At 55.3% G+C, this 19912-nt stretch overlaps 1 protein-coding gene across 1 annotated transcript; it reads left to right on the forward strand.

Annotated features, from left to right (window-relative positions):
- The first annotated feature begins 2048 nt into the window (after window positions 1-2048).
- ASB1 (ankyrin repeat and SOCS box containing 1) lies at window positions 2049-19170 on the forward strand. Its single transcript, XM_081050673.1, has 5 exons — window positions 2049-2228; window positions 4345-4486; window positions 6575-6877; window positions 12673-13058; window positions 14301-19170. The coding sequence occupies exons 1-5, from the start codon at window positions 2180-2182 to the stop codon at window positions 14426-14428; spliced, it is 1008 nt and encodes a 335-aa protein (XP_080906799.1). The 5' UTR covers window positions 2049-2179; the 3' UTR covers window positions 14429-19170.
- Window positions 19171-19912: the final 742 nt, after the last annotated feature.

Here is a 19912-nt window from a genome sequence, read left to right on the forward strand (position 1 = left end):
CAGGGTCCTGAAGAACAGGGTGAGGGGTAGTAGCACTTCAGCACCTGCTGGTGTGGGAGCACTGCCCCGTGGCCGGTGGGCGGGCATTCAGGAGGGGCTGGGGATGCCATGGGCCGACTGGTGCCCCTGGTCTTCTCCAGGAGAGACAGGATCCCCAGGGCAACCTCAGAGCCAGGTGCAAGCACCTGGACCTCTGCTCAGGCCACTTAACCCTCGAGGCAAAGGAGCTGGCTGCAGGAGCTGGCGGGATGGGGCACTCAAACTGGCTTCACGTTAGAATCAACTGGGAGACTCAAAATCACCATGTCTGGGCCACAGCCCAGACCAACGGCATCAGACCTCTGGGGTGGGGGTCGGGTGGGACCAGGTTTCCTTTTTGTTGTATTGCAATATTATATACACAATAAACGTTACCATCTTAATCTTTTTCGAACATAACGTTCCGTAGTGTTAAGTATATTCAGACTGTAGTGCAACCAAGCTCCAGAACTTCCTCATCTTCCCAGACTGAAGCTCTGTCCACGAGGCAGCTTCCGGTCCTCCCTCCCCAGCCCGGGAACCCACCCTGCTCCGCTCTGTCTCTACGAATTCACTCCCTTTGGAACCTCATATGAGCGGAATCACGCGGTATTTGTCTTTCTGTGACTGGCTTATTTCACGGAGCATAATGTCTTCAAGTTCATCCATGTCGTGTGTGTGTGTGTGTGTGTGTGTGTGTGCGCGCGTGCATGTGTCAGAATGTGCTTCCTTTTTAAGGCTGAATAGTATCCCATCGTATACACAGACCACACTGCTTATCCCTTCACCCCGGGATGGGCACTCCCCAGACTTCCGTGTTTTTAAAGCTCGCAGGTGTTTCTGTGTCGCTTTGGTGGAGCCCAGTGGGCTGGGCCGCCCTGGCTCCCAGCCGGGCAGCACGTGGGCGTCACCCGGCGGAGAGCCAAGGGTGCTCTCTCCGTTATCCAGTCCTGACAGCGCTGCACGACAACCCCTTCCGCCAACAAGCAGCCCGCAGGGCCTGCCGCCAGGGCCGTGCCACCCAGCAGCCCGCGCGTCTCGGCCCGGGCCCCAGCGCACTCCTCCCGCGGCACCGGTTCCCGTCTGCGGGGCTCCCCTCACCCCAGCCTGGCCCGGTTATTACAAGAGCAGAGCGGCCAGCGGGTGGCGGGCACGGCGGTGGGGGCTCGGGCCCCCCCTCGGCTGTCCCCTGCTGGGTGTCCTGCTTCCGCTCCTCCCACGGGACGGGCCTCCCCCTGTCCCCCGCGTCCGCTCCCTGCCCACCGGCCGAGGCCCTCCTCCTCCTCCGCCTGCAGAAACCTTCTCTCTAACCCGGGGGGGAGCACGGCAGCAGCCAAGGGAATCCGTGCTGAGAGCCCAAACTCGGTCCACACGGATTGGCAGCAGTTCAACACGCGCGTGTGCACGGTCACTCCACAAACGCTGCGTTGGTGTCGGGCACCGAGCTATTACTGACCCACACGGCTCTCGCCTTCGTGGAAGGAATTTCGGGGAGCGTCCGTCCAAAACCACATCAATGTACGCCCAGCCCCGCGGCGCCCCTCCGGCAGAGCCTGCGGCGCGGAGCAGAGCTGCAAGTCTCCGCACCTTCGCGCGCACGCCCTGCCGGGGCTGCTCCGGGCCCACGCCCGAGCGCGGCGACACCGTGCGCCGGGCCGCTGCCGCCCGGTGCCGGCCTCCTCTCAGCCGCACTCCCGGGAAGCCCGCTCCGCCGGGCTGAGGTCAAAGTCAGGCCCGCACCGCGAACCTCCCGGGGCCCCGCCGCACTCTCGCGGCAGCTGGCCACGCCCCCAGTGTGGGCGGGGCCGGGCCGACCAACCCGAGGGCCCACAGCCATGCAAATGAGCTCCGCCCCCAGGTCAACGCGTTTTCCCAGACTCCTCCGCTTCTCCCGTGGAGCACGCACGGCCCTGTGGGGGCTGGCGGCGCGCGCCCCGAACCCTGCGCCGGCCACGGGCCCGGCCCCCTCGGCCCTCACGTCGGGCAGTGAGGCGGCGGGAAGGCCCGGCGCCCCGCGCCGCCGCCGGAAGCCCGGGAGGCAGGGGCGCGCCCGCCGGAAGCCGCGCCCCCGACGCGACCCAGCTGCTCGCGGCGCCGGAAGTGGCGGCGGCCGCGCGGGTCCTGCTCTGCGGGCCGCGCTCCGGCGGCGCCGAGGGACCCCATGGCGGAGGGCGGCGGCCCCGACGGCCGGGCCGGGCCGGGGCCCGCAGGTAACGTGCGCGCAGCCGCCCGGCCGCGGGCCTGCGGGGCGGCGGCGTCCTCGTGCGGGGTCGGGCCCCCGCGGCTCGCTGTGTCCCCGGCTCCGCGGACACAGCCCGCGCGCGGCTTCTCCTCCCGTGGAACTGGCGCTGTAACGGCCCCCCGTGAGCCGGTGCGGCCCGCGTGTAAGCGGGACGGGCCTCTGCAGCGGGGAGCGCGCCCGTCGGGAAAGCCCCCAGGGCCAGCTCCAGGCGGCGTGGCCCCCGCGGGCCGCGAGGACGCCGTCCCCGGCGCGGTCGGGACCGGCCCGCGACACGGCAGGGGCCCCGGCCGCCGGCACAGCGGGCAGCTGGGCCGCCTGCGGGGGGTCCCTCCTGAAAGGGTCCCGGGTCCCGCCGCGGACGTGTTCGCGGGGAGCGGCCCTGCCACCCGCGGTGCAGCCCCCGTCACTCGCGGGGCAGCCCCCCCCCCCGCCACCCGCGGTGCAGCCCCCCCCCCCGTCACCCGCGGGGCAGCCCCCCCCCCCCGCCACCCGCGGGGCAGCCCCCCTGCCGCGCCCCCAGCGTCCCCGTGCGCCCCGTGCTCCGTGCGCTCCGGGACAGACGCCTTCCACACGGCGTACTAGGTTTTAGTAACAAACTAAGAAGTTGATTCCTCTGCCTCTCTGCTGAGCGTGATTTAGGGCACAGTGGTGGCTTGGTGACCGGTCACGTAGCACTTTGCATCCGTCCCTCCGTCCCTGCAGTCCCTGCACCGGGCCACTCGTTTGCAGACTTTCGTTGAGGACCTGGGAGGCTGCACCGTGCTGGGCTAGGAGACACCGCAGTGAACAACAGCCAGTCAGACGAAGCCCCCCATCCTGCGGTCGGTGGCTATTGACTTTGAACCCAGGGACAGCCAGGACCTTCAGGTCTGGGATGTCACCTCATGCGAGAGTGAGCGTTGGAATGACAGGTTTTCAGTTGGGAAAAGAGGACGGACAGCTGCTTCCCAGGACAGAGAACAGTCTTGGGGAAGCAAGGGTCGGTCTGCCCTACATTCCGCAGCCCTGTATCCGGGCAGCACCGTCTTGTCACTTAGTGTGTTGCAGGCCTGGGAGGGCAGGGGCACGGGGGGCACGGAGACTTCCAGTGAAAGCTTAAGGTCCGTGCATGGTAATTGTGTTGTCACTGGGGAAGCTGATCAGAAACACGCAAACTTGAAGTCACCTGGGAGGATCTGGAGCTGGGGAAGGGGACTGAGCTGCACTGACTCGAGCACACAGTAGGTTGAAATGAGGCCAGCAAGGGAGGCCCAGACTCCCGCTTACCTGTCGGGCCTTGCGGTGCACCAGAATCTTATCCACTCCCGCTTCGAACTTTTTCACTCTTGGGATGAAACTCTGGGGTGACTGCTGTGGAGGGTAAGAACTGAAGGGGGATTGGGGTGGTGGCCCCAGCAGAGTCTTGATGCCCGCCTGTTGATCTGCTGCAGGTCTGGTTGTGGGATCAGCGGGGGTGACCCCTGTGTGTGTGAACCCCTGCTGCCATCCACCCGCCTGTGGCCTTTATGTCTGACCTCTGCCAATGGACCAGCAAAGCCTGGAGGGCCAGGGGACTAGTCGGCACCCCCGTTGTGCTGTGGTTGAGCCTTGTGTACAGAAGGTTCTCAGAAGAGATTTGAACATAAAAAGCAACGTCCGCATTGGGAGGAGCCTACCTGTGGCCGGGTGTGCTGTCACACACGGGGTCACACGCGGGGTCACACACGGGGTCACGCGGGGACAGTGTGGTGCGTGCACAGGACGTGAACACAGGCAGACTGTATTCCTTTCCTCATGATCCTGTCTGTAATTATGTTTACGAAAAACTCGTATTTCATTTAGGGTCTTCTGTGTTCTCAGGTAGGTTTGGTTCGCCATCCCCCATCCTACCAACATTTATAATGTTTTTATTCTTGTCAGCTTTGGGGTCAGGAATGTGCTACTTTCATTAAGGGAAACTTTCTGTATTTTTCTGTGCTCTGGAAGTTTCTGGAGCATGGGAATGATTTCTTCTAGAGAGGAAGGGGACGCTGCATTGGCGCCCCTTTTTGGTTGGTGGTGGCAAAGTTTCCCGGAGCTGACAGGAGCCCCTCTCTTCAGTGCAGGTCCTAATCTGAAGGAGTGGCTGAGGGAGCAGTTTTGTGACCACCCGCTGGAGCACTGTGAGGACACCAGGCTCCATGACGCAGCCTACGTGGGGGACCTCCAGACCCTCAGGAGCCTGTTGCAAGAGGAGAGCTACCGGAGGTGAGCGTCATCGCTGCCGGGGGCTGGCCCAGTGCCTGGGCCCCCAGGGCTCTGCACGCCGCTGAGGCTCATGGTCTGTGACGGAGGCATGGCACTCTGGTTTGCAGACTAGGAGCCTGAGGCCTTGCAGTGTTAGAGCACAAGGGGAAAAAGGAGACTGAGGAAGCATGGTCCCACTTGTAGGAGGTGCCAGAGTGAGGGCAGGGAGACCTGAGTTCAAGTCCAGCTCTGTCATTTGAGCTGTATATTTTCTGGCAATTTCTGGCCCTCTCTGGGTGTCAGCTCCTCGATGTTACCCCTGAGGCAGCACTGTGACCCTCTTCAGCAGTGGGTGGCCCTGCCCCTTGACAGTCTCTCATGGCTCTTTATCCTAAGCGGTACACATACACTCGCCTTCCTTGTTTATTTTCATCTGGTTATTCCCCTGGGTGTCTGGACTTCCTGATGTGCCATAGTTGTACATCATTCCTGCTGTACTCCGCTCTGTGGCTTCTCAGGCCCTCAGTCGTCAGCTGCCAGGGTCTAGGGACAGCTGTCTCCTCAGCCAGGCAAATGCCAGGTGCTCAGTCTCTTGCTCCCTTTGTGGATGGTTTGTGCCAAATCCTGCCGGTTCCTCCAAACCAGCTCAGGCCCTTCCCTTATAGCCGCAGGGCCTGGCTGTTACCTGTCCCCACCTGGGACACCTGGGAGAGCAGGTGTTCTCTCTGGGTGTTCTCCGATTGCATGTGTGTCTAAGACTGGAGCCCAACTAGATTCAAACTCACCTGCTGCCGGAAACTCCTCCGTGCTTTTTTCGTGTTTCTGCTTCCCTCTAAGGGTTAGGATGGCAGGGAGTGGGTAGAAGGCATGCTAATACCACCTTCTGTGGATAGGTCCCCCGAGAAGGATTTCCAACAGTATAGAAATGGGTTTCTTCTTCTTTTTCCTTCTAATGTCTTATCATTATCCGTCAGAACAGGTATCAGTATTAAAATAAAAAAAGAAGCTACAGATATCCAGAAAGGATTGTCATACAAAGACGTTAGATGGATTATACAGTAGTATTTAATGTGAATGACTCAAGCCCAGAGAAAACCTGAAATTTGCGGATGTAACAATAGAATAAAAACAGAATAAATTAGAAGTCAGCTGTCTTCAACCAAGTATTTTCACATTGCTTTTCCAAGTACTTTTTTCTTTCTTTTTATACTCAATTCAGGGCCTCTCCTGTTTTTTGACGGTATTTATTTTGTTGCGACATATTTCTTTGGTGATGAGTCCTCGGAGCATTCCCTGGCCTCCTTGTGAAGCTAGTTCAGAGCTGAAGGAGGAACCCCTGACCCACTAATATTTCTGGGTCACTGCTTCCGTGGTCTGGATTCCCGAGCTTTGTGCAGAGCTGCCTTGGGAGCCTGAGGTGAACTGTGCCTCGGTTGGTGGCTTGGTGGGTCAGTGGACTGCATAGCCATGGCATTTCTTGACAGGTAGTCGTGGTCTGATTGTCACTTCTGATGAGAGCTGAGTCTGGACAGTTTCTCTCTGCTGCTGCTGCAGGAGCGTAGGCCTTAGCGGCCTTAGTGATCCCTGCAGACTGTCACTGGTGCTGTGTCAGATCAGAGGGACCACAGTGTCACCTCGTCCCAGGGAGGTTACTGAGGCCCAGAGAGCCCTCCAGCCTCAGCCTTCAGAGGTGGTGGCTGGTGGGGAGGGGCCTGGAGCCCCATCCCCACCCCAGTGAGTGCACTGACCTGTTCTCCCCCCGACCCCCTGCGCTGCCTCCCGAGGCAGGCACTCCCTCGGGGGTGGAGCAGAGAGCTTTGGCCTGCGAGTCAGGAACCCCAAGATCTCAGTGCTAGTGCCCAACCCGAGTGGAGTGTCTTCCTCTGTGAAGTGTGCTCTTCAGTCCTGTGCTGCCACGTGCACAGGTCCAGCAGAGCGAGTTTGTGATGGCGTTTCACACACCAGAACGCCCGCGGGAGCGTCACTGAAGGAAGGGTGACTGTCTCAGGAGCCTGCCCTCCGTCTCGGCTCGGGGTGTGGGGTGGGGGTGGAGCAGCGCTCGGCCGTGGAGCCGCCCCCAGCGCCTGGCTGCCCTGTGCTCTCTCTCAGCCGCATCAACGAGAAGTCTGTGTGGTGCTGCGGCTGGCTGCCCTGCACGCCCCTGCGCATCGCGGCCACTGCCGGCCACGGCAACTGCGTGGACTTCCTCATCCGGAAGGGCGCCGAGGTGGACCTGGTGGATGTGAAGGGACAGACGGCCCTGTACGTGGCCGTGGTCAACGGACACCTGGAGAGCGCCCAGATCCTCCTGGAGGCCGGAGCCGACCCCAACGGAAGCCGGCACCACCGGAGCACCCCAGTTTACCACGCGTCTCGTGTGGGCAGGGCCGACATACTGAAGGCCCTCATCAGGTCAGTACTGCGGGGCCCGGTGCGTCTGCTCGTCCTGCAGCCACCTTCTCTCCCTGGGTTCCCTGCTTGCTCTCCTCTCGCTCTAAAATTAGCCTTGTTAGAGGATATGTCTGTTCTGTTTAGTCTTTTTAAAGAGTTACTTCTTAGCTTGATCGGTTTTCTTATTTTTCTTACTAATTAATTTCTATTTTTATCTTTTTTTCTATTTTCCTTTATTTTCTCCCTAACTTTTTGAATTGAATGCTTTTTCAGTTTTTCTTGATTAATAATGTAAACATTCAAGGCTGTTAATTTACCTTTGCTTATAGCTTTGGCTATAAGCTGTTTATTTATTTTTAAGTAGTATAACTGAAGTTGATTTCCTCTTTGTTCTTATGGACAAAGTTTTAATAGAAACGTCTGTGGACTTCTAATTTATTATATTGTGCTCAGATAATAAGGACCATCTGATTTCCATTTTGGGGATTCCTTCAGGTTTTTATTTTAAATTACTTTTTAAAAAATTTTTATTGGAAAATATTGAGGAACAGCGTGTCTCTCCAGGGCCCATCAGCTCCAAGTCGTTGTCCTTCCATCTAGTTGTGGAGGGCGCAGCTCAGCTCCAAGTCCCCGTTTTCAGTCTTAGTTGCAGGGGGCGCAGCCCGCCATCCCTGCGGGAATTGAACAGGCGACCCTGTGGCTGCGGGCTCGCGCTCTGACCACCGGAGCCGTCCGGCCGCCCTTTTAATTACGTTTGTAACCCCAGACTTCGTTGTGGTGGATGCAGCAGTCTCTGCCCGGTGTTTCACTTGCACAGTCAGTGGGGCAGCCTCAGCCGTGGTGCTCCGCATCTCTCTCTCTACGTTTTAACCATTGGAGCTGCCCCTGATTCAGGCAACTGTTAGTCTCTAATCACTGTTGTGACCTGTCAGTTTCCCCTTACATTTCTAGTCGTTTTTGCTTCCTATGTTTTGATGCTAATTGAGCTCATAAAAGTTCTTTTTGATTATACTCGTTATCAAAACATTGTTTTGAATGAAAAGTTTGTTGGTTTTATTGGAGGCTTGTTTACACAGCATTCTGTAACTTTTAGTTTTCATTTTCTGGGTTTAAGTAACTTTTTGTGTGCTCACCTTTAGTATTTGACTGTCTGGCCTTGTTTGTTTTTAATACAATTACCATTAGTGCTGTAGCTGATGTTAGGTCTATGTCTGTTACCTTTCTGTTTTTTGACTATTCCTTTATTTGATCTCTTTGTTCCATGGTCTCTGTTTTCTTTGCTTTCCCTTTCTCTTATTAGATGGCTTATGGTCTTGTTTTAATCGTACTGATGGTTACCTTTCTTCTCATTTCAACCAGATGCATTCTCATTTTCTGTGTCTCCAGTGACTTCTTTCTAACACAGATGCTTCCTCCCTCCCTTTCTCTGGAGGCAGCTCCTTCTGTGGCGGACCCAGTGTCATTTTGGTCCCCTGTTCTCAGTGTTGAAGACGATTAGGGAAAGGCTCTCTTGTGTCAGAGCCGTGGGCTGGTGCTGAGGAGCGGGACCTGGCACTGCCCCTGCCCTGCACAGAACATGGTGTTTAAACTCGGCGCTGAGAACATACTTCGTCTGGCAAAAGCTTTTCTGTACTAACGGGCTCTGAAACTGGCTTTTGGAAAGATAAAGAGGGTGGGGTGGCTGTCGCAGTAAAGAGCAATAAAGCGGTGGTGCTTTCCTCTGCTCCTTAAGGCCTGATAATTGAATCCACCTCAGCGTCTTGGAGAATGTAAGTCATTCATTTGGAAATGTTTCTGAGTGGGATCAATCGCTGAAATTTCATCTCGGCTCCAGAAACCCCTCTGGGCATTTCCATCAGCTCATGGTGCACAGCTGCTTTGAATTAACTGCAGGCTTGACTTTCAGAGGTACAGACACAGATGCCCTTCTTGAGAAAAGGTTATTAAGACATCTCATTCCCTCCCTGGAGCACGGGACTTGACTTTTACAGTGAGGTATCACGAACGTGGATTATTCCTCTATTCCAAATTATCTGATAATTGACTTGGAAAATGGGAGGGACGTGGTTAATTACTGAACAGATAACACAATCTAAACACAGTCTAAATGCAACTCCTGCCTTCCCCTGTCATTTTCCCTCGCAGGCAGGGCTTGCTTCTGTCACGGTCGCAATTTGCTATCCCTCTACAAGTAAACCTGTTTTGTTACTTGTAAATTCCCTTGATATATATTGCTGATGTTTTTTGTAGAAAAGGTAAGGATTGGTATTTCTCTGTGTGCAAAAGTTATATTGATTTATTGAGTTGTCCTGGTGGTTCCTTGCCAGTGATATTAAAAGCAGTAGGGGAATTTTGGAAAATATTCAGGATTAAAATTAACTGGATCCCATCCAGTATATTTTTATGAGTGGATGCAGGGCTGTCTTTCCCACAGCTCAGCTAACACTAGATTGTCATATTGCCCAAAATTACAAACATTTTGGAAAATAAACCTCTTAAGAATGAGGAGGGGAAATAAAATCACTGGGTGAAACCTAGTTCTCCTTTTCTTAATTGGTTGGGTGTGTGAAATGAAACACAGTTTCTGCCTGTTTTGGTACGTGTTCTGGAATGTTTCTCTTGTCACTCGCAGGCTATCTTGGAGCAGGGTGATGTTTGCTACACGGTGTCAGTGGGGAAGCTGACTGTCACATGAGCACATCGATCTGCGTACTGTCCCCTCCCTTCCCAGGCCTGTGCTACCCGACAGCAGCAGTGCTGGTTCTAGAGGGACATTCCCTTGGACACTCGGAATAGTGCTGAAAAGGCAGATGATAAAGCGCGATGACTGGCCATGACGTGGGCCAGCCATTGTTATGAAAGCTGGGAAACGGTGCTGTTCTCTCTGCCCCGGACCCGTCAGCAGTACTGCCTGCAACTCGCCCTTCCCTAATTCAAATGAGACATGCGATGACAAAGCCGGGAGGTACTACAGGACTGTCCAGGGCCCTGGCAGCTCAGGCCAGCGGGTCTGAGCAAGGTAACGTGTGCTGGGCAGCAGTCTCAGGAACGAGGCCGTGCTCTTCTCGGCATGTCCCGCGAGATTGCTCGTGGTTTCAGTGGCTCCTGTTACTGCTGATGTTCTCCGATGCTTTGGTGAAGGTGGCTGGTGTCTGCCAAGAGTCTCCAGTGTGAAGTTAGGCCTTTCCCTCTGTTATTAGTATTTTGTGGAGAGGTACTTTGCAAACACGTATCCTATTCCTTATCAGATGTTTAGTTTATTCATCTGTTTATGTTAGAGTCTTGGTTTCCTGTATTATCCGATGTTATTATTTAATCACATCATTGTTACTTATTTTGCCGCTCAGATTGTCTCCGCTTTGGCTGTGGGGAAGCCCTAAGCCAGCTCTGTCTTTGACATGGCCCCATCATTCTTCCAGCAGTTCCTCACTGTCTCATACAACAAGACCTTCTACACTCCTCTTGTACTTCCCCGGGTCAGGCCTGGAGTTAGTCATTTCTCCAAGGAGTCCTGGTTCTGAGTGGAGAATGTGTTCAGAAGCGTAGCCCGGACCCTAGGAGCGCTCACCGCTGTGGGTGTGAATGCATCCCCTCCTCCGGGACAGAGCTGAGGTCCACATGGTCCTGCGGTCCTGCGTCTGTGTACGTCGAGGGTTACAGATTCGCCCTAAGCCTCTGTCCAGCCAGCACCCCGGGCTGTATCCTGCTTTTCTTTCCAAGTTTCCTCTTTCTTCTCTTTCCCTTCTCTGAGGGACCTGGGTCCTCACCCGGTATGTCGTCACCCAGACCCCGTGAGCACCAGCCTCCTGTCCTGCTGGCCGCTCCCACACGTGCTCCAACGCCCCATCCAGGCAGCTTCCTGGCAGGCCCCCCTTCTTTTCCCACAGCGCTGACACCGAGCCTGGTCTCTCTCCCTGCTGTGGGCAGCGGCCCTTCTTAGAGTAAAATCACCCAGGTCGGTAGTTTGCTTGGCTCGGGACAACTCTAAATGGCCAACAGAAAGTTGTGGGTTTGGGTGTCCCTGAGTACAGTGACAAGGGCCAGTCCCTCGTGGGGACCTGAAGGCTGTGCCTGTGGAGTCATTGAGAGATTGGCTCTGGTCAGAATGAAGGTTCCAGGTCAGGTGACACCTGTACATGCCCCATGTGAGATTCGTTTCCTCACATGTGGGCTGTCACTGCGGGTGAGAGGAGCCGGACAGCGTGGGATTAGCTCAGGGACTGCATGAGTCCACCCCCGGGGCCCTGCTGGCCAGCTGTGTGTCCTTCCAGGTGGGTCTGACGCTGGGAGGAGTGGCCTGGTAGGTGTACCCGATGGCACCAACTGGTACCCAGCTGGGCTAAAGGGCTGCGTTTTGCTTTCCGTTTTTAGGGATTGCTTTTTACTTAATTTGTTTTACAACATATATTTACATGGTACCAAAGTCAAATCTATAAATCAGAGTACAGTTGACATTTGAACAACCCTGGGGTAAAGGGGTGCTAACCCCTGTGCAGTAGAAAATGCACGTGTAACTTTGGGATCCCCAGAACTCAGCAGTACTGTCCCTTGGTGTCTCTGGGGGTTGCTTCCAGGGTCCCTGCAGATAGCAAATCCACGGATGCTCAAGTCCCGTACATAAAACGACCTAGAACAGCCGACCCTCCCGCTGAGGGTCCCACCCGTGGGTTGGAAACTCCGTTTCCAAACCTCGGTGGATTGAATCTGCAGACGCGCAGCTGGGGATGTGGAGATCCAAGTGTATACTGAAGAAAACCGTGTGTGCGTGGGCCGCGCAGTGCAAACACACGTTCAAAGGTCAACTTTATAGTTTTCCTCAGGCAGACTTTGGACACTTACTTTTAAGTTTGTGTTTAGCTATCCCACTTTAAAATTTGTTTTGCTACCATAAGTGAGGTCTTTGCCATTTTATCTTTGAACTTGTTTTTGTTTGTATGTATGAAGGCTATTGGTTTTACAGCTTGCCACTGGAATAAATTCATGGCTTGCTAGTTGTATTTTCATTCATTATTTAGGGCTTTCCAGACATAGTCATGTCCTACAATAGGAAGTTTTATCCCTTTCCGATCTTAGCTAATTCTCTCTCTTGTTTAATCGCACTAATACCTTTATTTAACATGCCTTTAGAAATAGTGGGCAAGAATGTGGGGGTGCGTGTCTTGCTCCTGGCTAATTTAGCAAGAAAGCCGCTAGCATTTCCCCATGAGGTAATATGCTGCCTCTGGTTGAGGAAATATTTTGTATCATGTTAAGGACATGGCTGCCACTGCCTCTTTTATTGAGTATTGTTAAACAGGCATACGTGTGGAGTTTTCGCATACGCCTTTTTTGCATCTATAGAGATAATCATGATTTTCCCCTTACCTCTGTGAATGTGATGGATTATGTTACTAGAGTTTCTAATATTGGAACTATCCTTGTGTTCTTGGAATAGCCCTCCTGAGCTCAAGACATATTGCTTTCTTAATGTTTTTGAATTCGCTTTGCTAACATTTTACTGAAGTTGATACTCAGAAGTGAAACGCCTTGGTAGTTTTTCTTTATGGTGTGGCCTTTGTCAGGTTTTGGGATTACTGATTTCATAAGGTGAATTGGGAAGTTTTCCTTCCTTTAATTGTTTAAGTAGCCGTGGGATTAGCAGGTATTTAAAGGTTTGAAAGAATTCCTTTAGGAATTTCGTGCGTGGATTATAGGTTAACCAGCTGGAAGTTCTGAGACTGTGGTGATCTGTGGCTCCCCATGCCCAGGGCGTTGTGGGCACCCGGGGGTGCCATCAGGCCCCCGCACGGTCTGACCGTCCCTGTGTCTCCCTGTAGGTCCGGCGCTGACGTCGATGTGAACCACCACATGACGCCTGACACCCAGCCCCCGTTCTCGCGGCGCCTCACCTCCTTGGTGGTCTGCCCCTTGTACATCAGCGCGGCCTACCACAACCTGCAGTGCTTCAGGCTGCTCCTCCAGGCTGGGGCGAACCCCGACTTCAACTGCAACGGCCCTGTCAACACGCAGGGCTTCTACAGGGGCTCCCCCGGCTGCGTGCTGGATGCTGTCCTGCGTCACGGCTGTGAGGCGGCCTTCGTGAGCCTGCTTGTGGAGTTTGGCGCGAACGTGAACCTGGTGAAGTGGGAGTCCCTGGGCCCAGAGTCCAGAGGCAGAAGGAAGGTGGACCCCGAGGCCCTGCAGGTCTTCAGAGAAGCCAGAAGTGAGTGGTCTGTGTGCAGCTCTGGCTTGTCATCGGCTCGGCTCAGCTGAATGAACCAAGTCGTTCCAATTCAAAAAGATAAACCCTCCGACTAGGCACCCAGTCACAATCTTCAGTTAGGGCAAGGGGTTTTCCAGAATGGTCTTCCAGGTCTGTCTTCTCTTTTAAAATTCCTAGACACCAAGAGTTGGTACCAGGAAACCCACAAAAGCACATGTCCTCACAGCTCCTAGGATTACATTCTGTTTACCCCCTTGCTCTGCTTTGTGACCCCACATTCTTTTGCTTATATTTAGTTTTAAATGTTTACCTTACAACGAATTGTGAGCCTCTCTAGAACTTTCCAACCCCTTTTCTTTAGGGTCGTGTGACACCATTACCTTGGACTGTGTGTTAAGTCTAATTTTTGTTGGAATAAAGTCCATAGTTTGCTTATTGGTGAAGAAGCATTGTGCCGATGACTCCGTCACGTGGCAGGCAAGCAGAGAGTCTGCAGTTAAGGGGCTTGGTCTCCTCAGAGGCTCCCTCCCACTCAGGACTTCTCTGCTGCGCCCTCTGCAGGCGGCGCTGTGCCTGGGCCCTGCCCCATTCCCTGGGGGTCTTCACCGCATCTGCACTGACAGCCTCTCGCTGAACACTTACATCTCACAGAACTTCAGTCTCTTGTGTTTTTGTGGTTGGATTTCCCTGGACCAGCCATTAAAACATGGCTCCTGTCGCGCCTTCCCCAAACGAGCTGGTTGGTGGTTGGTTGGAGCCAGACTGATACAATGAAGCTGCCCATGTTCATGCTTGGTTCACGGGGCAGAGACGCGGCGTGGCTGTTCTGATCCAAAGCAAAATTGTCACCTGCCCTCCTCATGTATTGCTCCGCCTGTCTCTCCCAGGCTCACGGGGGCTTCCGGGATTGACCGAGAGAAGAAGCTGACGGAGGGCAGGAGGCAGTCATTCATACCTGCAGGGGCTTTCGGGGGTCACTCCTCGTTCTCTGGCTAGGGAATTAAACAGTCGAGGGGGTGCTGTCACACTGAGCAGGTGCCCCAGGTCGTGAGCGTTTTGCTCCTTCCACAGGCGGGCAGAGCGGAGAACAAGGCCTTCCTCGCCTGCTCTCCTGGCTCCAGAATTGGGACGATGGCAGTGGTGTGTGTGCAGGGGTTTCTGTCAGCCAGAGCCGCCTTCGGTCCTGAGGAGGGAAGGAATTCACCTCCTTTCCTTCATCTCCCTTCTTCCCATGCATTCCAGGTGTCCCGAGGGCCTTGCTGAGTCTGTGCCGCGTGGCCGTGAGAAGAGCTCTTGGCAAATACCGGCTCCATCTGATCCCCTCGCTGCCGCTGCCGGACCCCATCAAGAAGTTCCTGCTGTACGAGTAGAAAGAAGCCAAGTGCAGGGTCGGCGGCGGTGAGGAAGAGGTGATCGTGGCGGGAGCTGGGCCGATGTGTCCTGTCACCACACCTGTGCTGACCGGATCCCGTCTGGCTGTCAGTAAAGCAGCGACAAGGGCCTTGTCCTCATGGATTGTGATCCCACGTCAGGTACTTGGGGCACTGGACAGTGCTGGGGTTGTTACCAGCTGAGAGGCTCATGCAGAACTTCACCTTGTCCTTCCTCACTCTCTCCATTTGGGATTTTCTCAGTGCACATTAATGCAACGGGCCTTGCCGTGAGTGCACGCACGGGCTGAGGTCGGAGGCCTGCTGAGATTCCCAGTAGGGAAGTCTAGCGCTTTCCAGAACTGTGCTTCTGTTTATAGTTTTACTTCTCAATTTAATTATTTGAGTCAAGCCTTTGAATACTTAAGAGAAAAGGGAGTTTTGGTAAAAAAGTGGAGTATAGAAACGCTGTTCATGAGCTTGCTAGTTTTTTCCCCGGCTCCTGGGGTTGACATGTGGCATTTGTCATACACACCGCTTCCTTGCCAGTTCAGCCTTCTCTCCTTGTGGTGGGCGTGTCATATGAATTGTCTTTATTCGAGATGCTTTCCTGGCTGCATGGGTTGGCTGTGTTGTCTCAGCGTCTGTCTGACACGGTAACGCTGAGCTCCACAGCGCCCTGCTGTTCTGCTACCCAGCTGTGCCAGCCCCACGCCCAGCGCCCGTGAGTTCTCTGCCACTCCACTCGGGAGCTTCCGGATATTCACTGCCTTTAGGAGGTCACGCCGGACGCACCAGTGACCGACTGCCGACATTTGGACCCAGGACTGCCCCACAGCGTTCACTGCCAGTTCTCACAGGCGAGACCTGTGGCGCTCTCGTCTGTGCCCCGCACATGCCAGGAGGTGGGACTCACGCGTCCTCTGGATGGGCCAGGCTTGCCGTTGTTCGATGCCCAGGGGACAGCACCTCTGGTGGCTGGGCAACTGCGCTTCATGTTTTGGGCCTCGTGTCTTGGTAGTTGCTCCTCGAAGCCAGGAAAGTGGCTAGCACTGAGGTCAGAGGTCATCCCCTGGCCTGCGGGGCTGCTGGGAGGGGACAGGGCTGAGCGGGAGATCGTGTGATGTCCGGGTCTGTGGCCAGGGCTCACTGTCACCCAGCGGGCGGTGCCCCCAGCTGTGCCAGTGCTGCCTTGGGGGGCACTCCAGGAGCTGCCGCTTCTAGGGAAACCGTTCTGGTGACTCGAGCCCTCAGGACCACGTGTGGAGACATGGTGGTTCGACCTTCAGAGTGTTCAGACCTCAGCAGATTTCAAATCTGAGTTTAGACTTTCTGCAATAAGAGAAATGGAATTTGTAACAATTGAACTGATGGTATGGGTTTATTTCATTAATGTCCTCATGCGTCTTAGCTGACCAGACAGGCAGTTCTGGTCGTTGTCTTCTGTGGCCTGCGGACAGAATTGTAAGCCTCGTGTCATGATGGGCTGTGTGCTGGGAAGCCGCTCTAACCTGTATCTCACGACTGGGTCTGAGGGGGCACGTCATCAGATGAGTTGGAGGGGAGCTGCAGTCGGTGGAGTCTCTCCCCAGTTACGAGCTCTGGCCGTGGGGTAAGTGGGGCAGCCCCCGAGGCCTGGCACTGGGCTGCGTGCAGCTCCGGAAGGGCCGGGAGCCTGGTTGGCTGGGCTCCTCCAGAGTTGGGGCTCCGGCTGTGCCATCAGGAGAGCCTTCTGACAGGAGAAGAGCTGTGGGTGGTGGGTGACTGGTGAAGGCCATGCAGTCAGGGCATCAGCCCAGGAACAGGGTGAGCTGTGTTCATTGTGGGGCTAGGACCACAACTGGGCCGTGGCTGCGGCCGGAGCTGGGGAGCTAGGGCTCTGCCTGGATACCGGGTGGGCTGCCCGTGGGTGGACGGGGCCCCCGGAGGGGACGTCATGTCACGGCACATGGGTGAGCATGGCTCGTCACCTCCTTGGTAGAATTGAGAGAGGTGTCGCGTGGATGGTTAGCTCCCCTTACTTCTCAGCTCTCCCAGCTCTGAGTCCCCTCGTGCTGTCCTGGTGGCCCAGCTGAGTCATGCAGATGTGCACTCTGAGTCGGCCCTGCCTTCTGGACCTTCTGGGGTGCTGCCGGCCAGGAGCCCCGCACATGTGGGCGTGACCTTCGGGCTGCATGGGGCCAGGGCTCAGCACAGAGGCCACAGGGGACATCAGGCTCATTTGCCACTGAAGCAACTTCTGGGCATCGAGCTGTCTTTCCTGGATCTGGGAGGGGTCTGAGGCGAGGGCAGGCCCTTGGCCCAGTGTGCTGTGCGAGCGGGGCCTTAGCTCCCTTCCCGGCAGGGCGGCTCCCTTCACCAGCCGTCAGCGATGCTGTCACCATCCAGGACGGGAGGTTCAGCCTGTCTGCGGCGTCGCAGCTGCCAGCGGTGAGTCTGAAGGCAGTGCAGACAGGTGGCTCTTAGGGCCTTCCTGCTGGTTTGCGTGACACATACTTTACTCGAGCTCTCTTTTGTTGGCGAGGAGCCCATAGAGTAGGAAAGAGTGAGTCTCTCCTGAAATCAGAGCACTTTATGAAATCATGTCCCTAAGCCCCGGGGCACTGTCCCAGGAAGCAAGGAGATATGTAACCTGCCGGGGCTGCAGCTGGCTGTCCCCGAGCCTTCCCCAGGGAGGGACATGGTGGTCCCATGGGAAGGAGCCCGCGTGTCCCCAGCCTGTCCCTGGTGTGTCCTGACTGTTGCCATTCCCAGGCACCTGCTGGCTATTGAGCACAGCCCTGCATCTGGGCTGTGGCTGCTGTGGACACTTGGCCCAGGCCGAGGGGGTGGGGCAGAGGGCTGTCCCCTCCGAGAGCTCAGCTTTGGCGTCCTGGGTGTGGGTTTTGAATGTGTTTCCCAAACCTGACCGTGTCACATGGGTGTGCCTTTTCATATTATTTATGTCATTTATGTATTTATGTGTTTATTTATTTATTTATTTATGCCGTCTTGTTCCAGAAAAGGGTTTAAGGCAGCGATGCTTTAGTCTGATGTTTTGCTTTGAACTTGGGTCTGTTTTAGGTCATTCAAAAAGGAAAGGACAGTGAGCAGTTTCCTAATATTGACTTGCTTCTGTTATCAGGCCTGAGCGCCAGCATTTTAAGTGCTTTTTTTCCGTCTTCCTGGGATTAAGCCTTCAAATAAAAGGTTCCTGCAGAAGTAGGAAGAGGGCTCGGCAGCGAGCACGGGACAGAGTGGAGGACAGTGAGCCTTACAGAGAAGCGCTCTGGCGGTGCTTTGCCGCCTGCTGCCTGGCGTGTGGCCTTGGGCAGGTCCCGGTAACAGCCGGGCGGGCTCCGGCCGTGCCTTTCCCACGGGGCTCGTGGGAGCACACACCGAATGTATGTGAAAGCACTTTGTACTTGAGCAGGCCCTGGGACATGTAACTGGCTTTGCTGTGACTGCTGTCCCCCTTCTCAGTGGCTATGCGCTCGATCCTGATGGTGCTGGAAGAGCCTGGGACCTTGGGACTTGGCCCCTGAATGTCACTGACGGTGTTCGTGGTGGGTTTTCTGGCATGGGCTGCGGCCTCTGCTTCTGTCCCCTTGACACCTGCCAGGCACTCTGACCATGCTGAGTGACCTGGATCCCCGCCCACTCGGCTCTCCCTCCTGCAAGTGCCTCCGTTGGCCTCGTGACCTGCTCTCTTTCCCTGGCTCACTGAGGCCTCGCCCTACACCCCCCACCACCTGGCACCCTTGGTGTGGAATACCGTAACTAATGTGTGTGCATGAATGGTTAGCGGCTTTCTGTCCCAGGGAAATTCACTGCGAGGGACAGGCCGATTTTGAAGTGCTGTGATGTGTGGGACATCTACCATCCATTCTGGGCAGGTAGCGGCATGGAGACGTGCGCTGGGGACAAGGGGGGACTTCCGTTGCCTTCAGATGTCATTGCTCAGTGTCTGGAGTGCATGGCGTCCTTTTCTTTTTAAAGTTGCTTTGATTTCAGAGTAATCTGTGAATGTGCACAATCCGCTTTGAGTGTGGCGTTTGTTCACGCAGCTCTCGTGTGTGTAAAGCCCCCGTTGGCTGCTGCGATGGAGCCCGCGGGGGGTTGGCACACGACGTGCGCCCCGCACTGGGCCTGTGCCTGGACACGCTCATCACAGACCCGCAGCTGCGCCTGCTCTGGTAACGAGCGTGGCTGGGACCCGCTGTTCTTGCACCTTCAAAGGCACGATGGACACCTTTGATATTTATTGTAACTTTAACAGATGCTTATTCCCGTAATCCCTCCCACATGCCTTAATTCTGCGGGCCGTCGATCTCCATGGGTGGAAAGTCGGTCATGTGGCGTCTATGGGTGTACGTTTCAGGTGGAAGCTACTGGCGCTCTGGACTGTGTCTGAGGAGTTGGGGAGGAGGGTGTGTGTCACGCAGGAGTTTGGAGCTGCTCTGCGGGGCCCTGCACTCTAGGGAGGCACCCAGGGTGGCACAGGCTTCAACGGCCCCACGGGCCTGTCTGCCTTAGTGGGGTGTTTGGTTAGAAGAGAGTGTGCCCCTGAAAGTATTTGAAAGCGACATGACATTGTCCCTGCAGTGCTCTGGGGGTGGGGGGGGGTACAGACTGTGGGAAGAGTCTTGTTTCCGGGCCCTCGTTATGTGTGACTTATTTCGAAATGGGAGGGTGAAGTGTGAAGCTTGGGGGTGAACCCAGGAATGAATGAGCTAAATAAAGACATTTATTTATCTCTCTGTGACTCCGTAGCCTGTCTCTGTGTCTGCTGTTCCAGATATTTCCTTCGTTCCTCACATCCTCACCTCCCTGTTCCTGCTACTGAAAAGGTGGTTTCGCTTTCTGCCCCACAGCTACAGTGGCGTGGCTGGGATGACTGGCTTTCCCTCAGTATCCATTGTCTCCATCTAGGATGACAGAACCTGCAGTAGCCTTTATTTCCCGGTCTTCTATATAACCAGATGTGGCTGCTTTCCATCTCTATTTCCTGAAATGCCATGAAAATGACAGCGAATTTTTATTATTTAAAAAAGCTTACATCCACTAGAATGACTAGAAATAGCAACGAAATTTTAGAACTTCTCAAGAAAACCGATGAACGGTAACTGACTTCAGAACACCCTCGAAGGTGGCGTTGTGAGGGAGAACCGCGAACATGAGTGCTTTTATCGCAGAGCTCCCAGTCAGGCACCTCTCCAAGGGGCTATGGAAAGGGGGATGCCGGGACGGGCTGGAAGCCTGTTTCGGATGCGAGCTCCGCTCACCCCATGCCCCGGGCCAGTGGGAGACCTAAGGAGCTGTGCTGGGCTCCCCTTCCCATCTCCAGTGTGTAGTGGGCTCCTCAGCTTAGTAATCAGGCTCGTCTCCCCCGGGCAGGAAGCAAAGCAGGAAGACTTCTCGGCGAATCTCGCCAGCCTGACAGGTAAGACCAGAAGGTGAGAAACCCTGCAGAGGGGAGAGGGCGGGCCTCCACAGTCCACGTGG

Source organism: Rhinolophus hipposideros, assembly GCF_964194185.1.
Source record: "Rhinolophus hipposideros genome assembly, chromosome: 6".
Classification (NCBI taxonomy): domain Eukaryota; kingdom Metazoa; phylum Chordata; class Mammalia; order Chiroptera; family Rhinolophidae; genus Rhinolophus; species Rhinolophus hipposideros.

Coding starts and splice junctions, on each gene's coding strand:
- ASB1 (XM_081050673.1), top strand. CDS start 2,180: ATGGCGGAGGGCGGCGGCCCCGACGGCCGGGCCGGGCCGGGGCCCGCA. Junction 6,878..12,672: donor ATACTGAAGGCCCTCATCAG/GTCAGTACTGCG, acceptor GTCTCCCTGTAG/GTCCGGCGCTGACGTCGATG. Junction 13,059..14,300: donor GGTCTTCAGAGAAGCCAGAA/GTGAGTGGTCTG, acceptor CATGCATTCCAG/GTGTCCCGAGGGCCTTGCTG.